The sequence below is a fragment of the Sinocyclocheilus anshuiensis genome, unplaced genomic scaffold (assembly GCF_001515605.1).
Source record: "Sinocyclocheilus anshuiensis isolate Anshui unplaced genomic scaffold, SAMN03320099.WGS_v1.1 scaffold1224, whole genome shotgun sequence".
Taxonomy (NCBI): Eukaryota; Metazoa; Chordata; class Actinopteri; order Cypriniformes; family Cyprinidae; genus Sinocyclocheilus; species Sinocyclocheilus anshuiensis.
Window position 1 is genome coordinate 499,711 of NW_015544204.1, and position 9,108 is coordinate 508,818.

The 9,108-nt window shown below is 43.2% G+C and overlaps 1 protein-coding gene across 1 annotated transcript in view; it reads left to right on the forward strand.

The window, feature by feature from the left end:
- Positions 1-7,480, forward strand: part of LOC107696886 (synaptopodin 2-like protein) — a 10,070-nt gene extending 2,590 nt beyond the window's left edge. Inside the window, exons 2-4 of the mRNA XM_016497447.1 lie at positions 2,244-2,395; positions 2,560-3,269; positions 4,669-7,480. Coding sequence (XP_016352933.1) covers positions 2,244-2,395; positions 2,560-3,269; positions 4,669-7,247 — 3,441 coding nt within the window. The 3' untranslated portion in view covers positions 7,248-7,480. The remainder of the gene's footprint in view (positions 1-2,243; positions 2,396-2,559; positions 3,270-4,668) is intronic.
- Positions 7,481-9,108: the final 1,628 nt, after the last annotated feature.

Here is a 9,108-nt window from a genome sequence, read left to right on the forward strand (position 1 = left end):
GCAAGCCCTGTCCAGATTTAAAAAGTAACGCAAAAGTAACGTAACGCATTACTTTCCATAAAAAGTAACTAAGTAACGAAATTAGTTACTATTTTATGGAGTAACGCAATATTGTAATGCATTACTTTTAAAAGTAACTTTCCCCAACACTGCTTGTATTTAATGCATTTATCAACTAATGATAAAGTTGCTTGTTCTGGTTGATGGTCATGTTGTTGTCACAAATGTTTGTAGTAGTTTAGGAAATAAAAATGGCCCTGGTTATGTATTTTACTTTAATCTGACACCTAAGCTGATCATTCAAACCATTAGTAACAATGGAGTATTATGGACTGTTTTCTATCTATCTATCTATCTATCTATCTATCTATCTATCTATCTACCTATGTGATCAGGGTAGTTTGATGCATCCACTAATCTTGGCTGTCATGAGGAGTGTTGATTTTTATTGGTAGCTAGATGCTTGTCATCAAAAGTGAATTAGATTAAACTAATGGTATGGACACTCCTCCATATCAAGATGCGGTTTAGTGACAGGGCAGCTTACAGATCCCAGTTCACCACTTGGTCCTGAATATAACCTTTGCATTTACGGCTGTATCCTAAAAACCACAGGCAACCAAGTACAGGGTTAGAATCCCCAGATCACTGACCCGTATGCCATGTTTTAGTCTGCTCTGCACAATCAAAGGCCAAAGGAGCACCCAGACTATAAAATGTTCTGTTAACAGTATAGTGACTCAGGAGCTTCTTTCAGGGAAGTCGTGGCCTAATGGTTAGAGAGTTGGACTCGTAATCCAAAGATCACGGGTTTGAGTCTCGGCACCGGCAGTGATTGTAGGTGGGAGGAGTGAATGCACAGCGCTCTCTCCCACCTTCAATACCACGACTGAGGTGCCCTTGAGCAAGGCACCAAACCCCCAACTGCAAAATGGCTGCTCACTGCTCTGTGTGTGTGTTCACTGCTATGTGTGTGTGCACTTAGGATGGGATAAATGCAGAGCACTAATTCTGAGTATGGGTTATCATACTTGGCAGCATGTCACACTCACTTTCACTTTACACAGTATTAAAGAGCAGAGAGCAGAGATGGGTTACAGTTCATTAACCCATCACACTGTCTATTTAAAAGTAAGTATTTATAGACTGATTATTGCATCCTCAGTAAAGCGTGAACCTGTCAGTGTGAACAAAACCACTGAAATCAGAGCCTGTCCTCCTGTGCTGAGTAAGATGACAGACAGGACAGGGCTTTGAGCAATGCCATTGCAAGGTCCAATTAATAAACAACACTGGCACATGGGCAGTATCTGTTAACTGTCTGCCAGCCTACTGAGTGCTTGTTTTTCTTATTTCATTTATCATATTGTAAATATTAAGATACAATTATTTGACAATTTGAAGTATTGTGAAGAATGTTGCACATTTCTGCTGACTGATCCCATTTGATATTAGCAGATTTGTTAATTGTTTAAGAACTAGGCTATATTTTGAATATATTTCATACTGAGTTCATGGACAACTATGGTGGCTCAGTGGATAGCACTGTCGCCTCAGATCGAGATGGTCCCTGGTTCACCTGGTTGGAGTGTGTGCTATGGTTTCCCTTACAATCTGAAGACATGCAGGATAGGTGAGTTAGAGAGACTAAGTGATGTTTTATTAACAAATTTTGGGAGGAGCACGCACAGATAATTAACACGGCCAATTCATCATCAGTAATTACACCATCTATCCAACCAGCACAAGAGAGAACCCCTATAAATAATCAAAGCAGTCTTACCTTCATTATCTCTAGTCATTCAGCAACCCTCCACCACTCCGACTCCTCACCTTCAGCCCGTTCCTACCCCAGCATGGGGAGGAGCACTCGGGGGAGCGCTCTGGGTCCGGGCTAAACGCCGAGCTCGGACCCCTCTCCCCGGACAGCACGCCAAATACGCGTAACCTTTACTCAGTTTATTATATGTAAGTGTGAACTCGTGAAACGTGAACTATAGGAGACACGGACATAAGACAAGTGGTTTGGAGAATGGATGGATGGATGGATGGATATAGAGTTAATGTTTAGACCAAACTCATACGTCACTCATTGTGATTCTGTGCAGATCTACTTTTAAAGATAGAAAGACTCTGAAATGTGATATCAATGCCTTTGTCTAATCTATGGAAAACATTCAGGGCCATTTTAAAAGACTTTTTGATCTATGCATCCATTATCAACTGCCACATTTATCCTGTAGGTGCGTAAGCGAAGTAAAGCATGTCGTGCCGGACTGCGTGAGGGAGATGAGCTGGCATCCATCAATGAGAATTCCTGTGGGAGTCTGTCGCATGCCCAGGCCATGAACCTGATCGACAGCATGCCAGGAATGCTACACATCCGGGTTAGGAGGTAAACCATCCTTTACTTTGCCAATGCTAAAGTGTGTCTTTAACTCAAATGGGAGCTGAAGTAAGTGACTGTATTAACTGTAGTTAGATCTCTGAGCCAGTGCTGTTGTGAGTTACTGTTTCTGACCACCCCTGTGCTATTTTACCTCCTTACATGTTTATCAGGGCACCGGCTTGCTTCCAGTCGGTGGTTCTGGTTGCTCGAGCTCCTTCTCCCCGCATTGATAAAGAGTACCGTGCTGCCATTAGGGCCATGTCCCCATCTGGCTCCCGACCTCAACAGGCCAGTGTGCGGCAGATCCACCGCGGATCCCTGATGTCCCCGACTGGACGCAGTGGATTGACTTCCCCGCCAGGCAGTGAGGCCTACTACGGAGAAACAGACAGCGATGCAGACGTGGCTGCTCATGAGAGGCAACGCAAACCGAAACGACGTAGTCCCAGCAATTCACCTGGCAAGGCCGGTCGAGCCTCACCGGAGGGAGCAGAGACTTCAGAAATGAGTGGGTATGACAGTGCCTCGGATGCCCAAGTGTACAATCTTTTGGGGCCTAAAGAAAGAGAAGATGCATTGCCTGGTGTAGCCCGCAGAGAAGTGATTTACCAACCCCCTCCAGATGGAGCCTGGTCCTCTCAGACCTCCACTGAGACCTCATCCATGAGTGCGGATGACCAAAACCCACAAGAAGGGCTAATGGAAGAGGACAGTGGGTTCCAGGAGCCCAGAAATGTTCCCCCTCTTGTTTCTCCAGAGAGAGCCAAAGAAGCTCTTATGCTAAGCTCTCGTACTCAGTTGGTGCCCATGGTTGGACCAGTTGACAATCCAGTGGATGAGGAACTCACATTAACATACATGGATAAAGCAAAACAAGCAAGTGAGTATATGCAGACCATTGCTCTTATGTTTGACTGGCTTCAAATACTGTCATGAACACCTGCTTTGCTTAAAGTCACAGCTGGCGATCGCCTGCATGTAAACCCTTGAAGAGATGAGGGCTGGTCATGAGTCTTTTAGCCAGCACCAGTGTCTATATTTGTCCTGAGGCTCACAGGGTTGATAACCTGAGCACTGCTTTGCATGAGCTGGCATAATAATCTCCAGCTGCTAGCTTATATCAGGTGACAGTGCTCCTCACAGACCTGCGCTCATTCTCTCCACCTAGATCCTCAGCTGAAATATTGGAAAGTATTGTTAGTATTCTCTGTATTGTTTTCAAACATGTACAGAAGCATCTGGCTGGAATTTAGAGTCACTTAAATGTCATCAGTGCAAGTCACAAATTATCATGCTTCAGAAGCCAGGTTAGTGTTCCTAAAATGAGATGCATACAATTAGTTACACAGGTTTAACATTCCAGTGCCTAGACACTGCATTGCACTGGTATGACACTGATCCTGGATTGCACCTGCGGAATGTATGTTTGTTGATCCCAAATCAGGTGATAAACAACACATTGACATCTGTGTTTATGGCAAGATTACTTACTGTGGAATCTAATGTGCTATTAATGGAATATTAATATTAAATTTGCATTATATTCAACAGATGCTTACACCACACAATTTACGTTAATTCATTCAATTAATTCTAGTGATATTACATTTTAGAGTAAAGTTATTTTCCCTGTTGTAATAATGATTAGGTTTAAAGAATAGTTTAGAGGTGAGACTTGGGGTTAATTGCCATAGTACCACTTTTTATAAAGTGTACAAGCATCTTCAGAGCCACAGCTATTTGAAGTAGTGTAATTTCAAGCACTAGCATAAATAAACAGTCATAAATCTAAAGACAACCCTAATCTGAACTCTAAACATTCCATGCTCTTCTTCGGGACCACAATTAAGCACTAGTAAATAAAGCATCTCCCCATGGTAGACAAATCAACTTGGCAGCAAAATGATTATGCTCTTATGGTCCCTGTTGCAAAATGTTTTGATTAAATACAGTTTTATTGGGTTATGCTATGAAAACTGTTTTGTTTGTTTGTTTGAATATGGTCTTTGACACGCGACTTTACAGTACCATATGAAATACTGGATCTTTTCTAGCTTTTTATGAGATCTTTAACTATCCTATGTTAACAGAGGAGTTTAGTTTAGCAAGTATTTTTCAGTACTCTTTTTGCACAATTCTACAGGCCCAATGAGTCAGAATAGCACTGTTGGCTTTATTTAACACTATTTCTGACAGACATACCAGTGAATAGTTTAAAAGCCATAAACATCAATTCATAATCCGATTCTGTCTTAAATTTTTCATTTCATGTTATGCAGAATTGAACCGTAGAGATACGATCATGGACAAACAGGTGAAAGAGGCTCGGTCCAAGTGCCGCACCATTGCCTCACTACTGACAGATGCACCAAACCCTCATTCAAAGGGTGTTTTGATGTTTAAAAAGCGCCGACAACGCTCCAAGAAATACACATTGACCAGCTTTGGAAGTGTTGATGAGGACATGAGGCAGGACTCTCAAGAGGAGGATGGCATATTTCCTGGCAGTGAATCAGAATTTGATGAGGAAGGTTTCTCTTCTGCACCAGACCCCACATGGGACAGTGATTACCTTGAGTTGCTGGAGAAAAGATCTGCTTCCAGAGGTCAGGAAGGAGAGGGTGGTGCTCTCAGTCCTGGTCTGAGTGATACATCTGGGAAGGGGGCACAGTTGTTTGAGCAGCAGAGGAGAAGGGCTGAGGAACATGCAAAGAAAATGGAAGCTGCGCAAGAACAGTTACAAAGCCAAATGCTGGGCATTGCACTGAAAGAGACACAAGCACTTCCTCGACTACAGACACCGCAACCACAACCAGACCCATTGAAGAAGCATAATGTCCAGCCACCACCAGTTGCTCCAAAATCTGCCAGACCTTCAAAAACAGTATCTCATGAGGTTCCACCAGCAGAGACACAAAACATAACACAGATGAGCACATCTCAAGCCACTCCCACTGTCCCTGTCATGGTTAATGGAGATACTTCAAACACAATGGCACCAGTCCCCGCTGTGTTGTCCACAGAAACTGTGATGCCTCCACAATCAGCTCCTCTAGCAGAACTTCCTACTAGCTCTGTGTTAAACAGAACTGCCCAACCTTTTGCCCCAGGCTGCGTTACCAGTCGGGCAGCCACTGCTCCTGTTGTGTTTCGCCCTACAGTCAGTAAGAAGACACCCAGACCTGTTTCAGTGGCTGTGATTGCACCTCCATTCTCTACAGCATCAGAAGAGCATGCCATGGGTGTCAACCCTGCCTCCTTCGTTAGCCAATTCACAATGAGTCAAATGAGTGCCGATGTCCCTATTGAAATGATACCCACACAGGCCTTTATGCCTGGAAAGTCTGTTCCTCCACCTGCTTCTGTATCTGTGAAATCATATTCTCAACCTGCTCTTCACTGCTCCTCAGTGGAAAACATCCAGGTTGCATCAGTGCCACATCCCATAGTTCAAACCCAAGAACATAACTTTCCTGTAGAGGCTGAAACAACTGTTCCTCCGGCAATCTCTGTTGACAACACCGTGACCGTTGTGGCTCCTGTTATGGCTCCTGTTATTTCTCAGGCCATAGCGATACCAGCCCAACCCTCTTCTATTTTGACCTCTGCAGCTTCTGACACCCCCTCAGCTGTAACTCCGCTGTCACCTGTAGTCTATCGTGAAAAATCTTCTGCCACCCATAGCCGGACTGGTATTCTTCAAGAGGCCTGCCGCCATAGTGCCCACAAGCCAATGTTTAAGATACCTGACATCAAGAAAAACTCACCAAACCCTGAATTATTGTCTATGGTGCAGAACCTAGACGAAAGACCCAGGCATGGATATTCTGAACCAGAAAATATTACTCACAACATTGATGACAACAGGACAAGGGTGCCACCGCCTGTGGCTCCTAAGCCAAGGGTCATGCCAGAAATGTCACAGATCCCTGAGGCGGAGGGAAAAGGTGCCGAGTTGTTTGCTCGTAGACAGTCTCGCATGGATTTGTTTGTTGTAAACTCTCCACATCTGCAGTCTGCACCTCTACAACCCCAACAATCCCAATCAGTCATAGACTTGATTGAATCACAAAAAACCTCGTCAAACCCATCCCAATGGAAGTATTCCCCAAATGTTCGTGCTCCTCCACCAATAGGTTACAACCCCTTGCTGTCTCCATCCTGTCCTATTGGGGTGCAGCGTGGGGGTGCCAAGGTGTCTGAGCGAAGTTCCACAGGAGGTAAGAGTAGTTATGGTGTCCCAAAAGAAGGTATCAAAGCCTTGAACTTTATGAGAAGGCAGCCTTACCAACTGAACCCTGCAATGTTCAGTTTTGGTGGTGGCACTAGCACACAGTCTTCAGTCTCCTCCTATCAGAGGCAACAAAGGGGGGGCCACACTCTGACACCACCCAAACAGGTCCCAGTAAAGGCGGCACGTGTGTATGAAATCAAACGATTCTCCACTCCCACCCTGATGTCAGCACCAACTCTCAACCCCACAGTGATTGTACCACGCTCACGGACCACACTTGGTGAGCACATCTCTCGTTCTGACATGACGTCCCCTCTACCTGAACCTGTACCCAAATCAACTCCGGCACCTTCACGAGCCCCAGGCCTCCCAGAGCTCCCTAAAATTTCAGCTGTGCCCATCCCTCACCCCATGCTGTATTCACCCCCAGCTCCCATGTCAAGTATGTCAAACCTAAGCTTCTCTGGGCTTCAAGCTGCCAAACAGTTTAAGAGTGCCCCTGAGTTAAGTTCCCTAAAACCAGACCCCATAAAGTCTCCTATCCAAGTTCCCAAACCTCGTTTTATTGCAACACGTGTGGGTATTCAGCCCCGCGTCTGGAGGCCTGGAACACTTCCTCACTGATAATGTTGCTTTACATGTGGGAGAAGCTGAATCATCTGCTTCTGTTGCAGTCTCAAAATTCACACTTTTCAAATATGACTTAATATAACTTGAAGATACAAAGATATTATATTCTCCATTTCAGATGAAAATATCATGTGGAGTATCCCTGATAGCACATGTACATCACGGAGATGTCCATTTGACATCTGCATTTATATCTGCAAGACTTATTTTTTTAGTGTTTGCTCATCTGCAATACGTCTATTGGAGGTTTCCTGTCAGATGTCACATAGACGTTTAGAAAATGTCTTTAAGATGTTTATGATTTAGAATGTATATAAAACTGACATCTTAAAACCATCTATCAGATGTTTGTACACAGCAGATGCTTTCCAGACAAAGCGATCTTTAATAGACATATGTGTGCTATCTGGGATATTTGTTTGTTTTGAGACTGTTTTTCAAAACAAAACTTTTCAAGCTGAAAAATCCTGAATTTCTGCTAAATGTTCATCAATATGTTTGAAACCTTCAGTGTTGTTAACGAAATCTATTTACTCTATTGAATTTCTCAGTGCATGTTCATGTTCTTGTGAACAATTTATCTATGCTATTCCAAAGGAAAACATTGTTTGGCTTCGTAAACGTCAATCAAAGTGTAGCTTGCTCTTCCTCTGAACTGGCTCTGCTGATGAGTGGGTAGCGGGAGGGGGAGCAATCTAGCTCGGGATCGGACCAGGCAATTGAACTAAGTGTGAAAGCATCCTAACATTCGGTCTGGCTCCCTAGTGGTATGTAATGCCCAGTTTGTTTGTTTGTTTGTTTGTTTTTTTCAATTCAGTCAGTTCCTAATGGAAAACATCAAGATGTGTCATAAATAGTTTTTTTTTGTTTGTTTGTTTTTTTTTTTTTTTTTTTTCATTGCATATCTTATTCACCCCCAGCTCCCATGTCAAGTATGTCAAACCTAAGCTTCTCTGGGCTTCAAGCTGCCAAACAGTTTAAGAGTGCCCCTGAGTTAAGTTCCCTAAAACCAGACCCCATAAAGTCTCCTATCCAAGTTCCCAAACCTCGTTTTATTGCAACACGTGTGGGTATTCAGCCCCGCGTCTGGAGGCCTGGAACACTTCCTCACTGATAATGTTGCTTTACATGTGGGAGAAGCTGAATCATCTGCTTCTGTTGCAGTCTCAAAATTCACACTTTTCAAATATGACTTAATATAACTTGAAGATACAAAGATATTATATTCTCCATTTCAGATGAAAATATCATGTGGAGTATCCCTGATAGCACATGTACATCACGGAGATGTCCATTTGACATCTGCATTTATATCTGCAAGACTTATTTTTTTAGTGTTTGCTCATCTGCAATACGTCTATTGGAGGTTTCCTGTCAGATGTCACATAGACGTTTAGAAAATGTCTTTAAGATGTTTATGATTTAGAATGTATATAAAACTGACATCTTAAAACCATCTATCAGATGTTTGTACACAGCAGATGCTTTCCAGACAAAGCGATCTTTAATAGACATATGTGTGCTATCTGGGATATTTGTTTGTTTTGAGACTGTTTTTCAAAACAAAACTTTTCAAGCTGAAAAATCCTGAATTTCTGCTAAATGTTCATCAATATGTTTGAAACCTTCAGTGTTGTTAACGAAATCTATTTACTCTATTGAATTTCTCAGTGCATGTTCATGTTCTTGTGAACAATTTATCTATGCTATTCCAAAGGAAAACATTGTTTGGCTTCGTAAACGTCAATCAAAGTGTAGCTTGCTCTTCCTCTGAACTGGCTCTGCTGATGTCACTTAAATGATGGGGCAGGGGGAGGGGGATGGGGATGGGGATGGGGGAGGGGGTAGCGGGAGG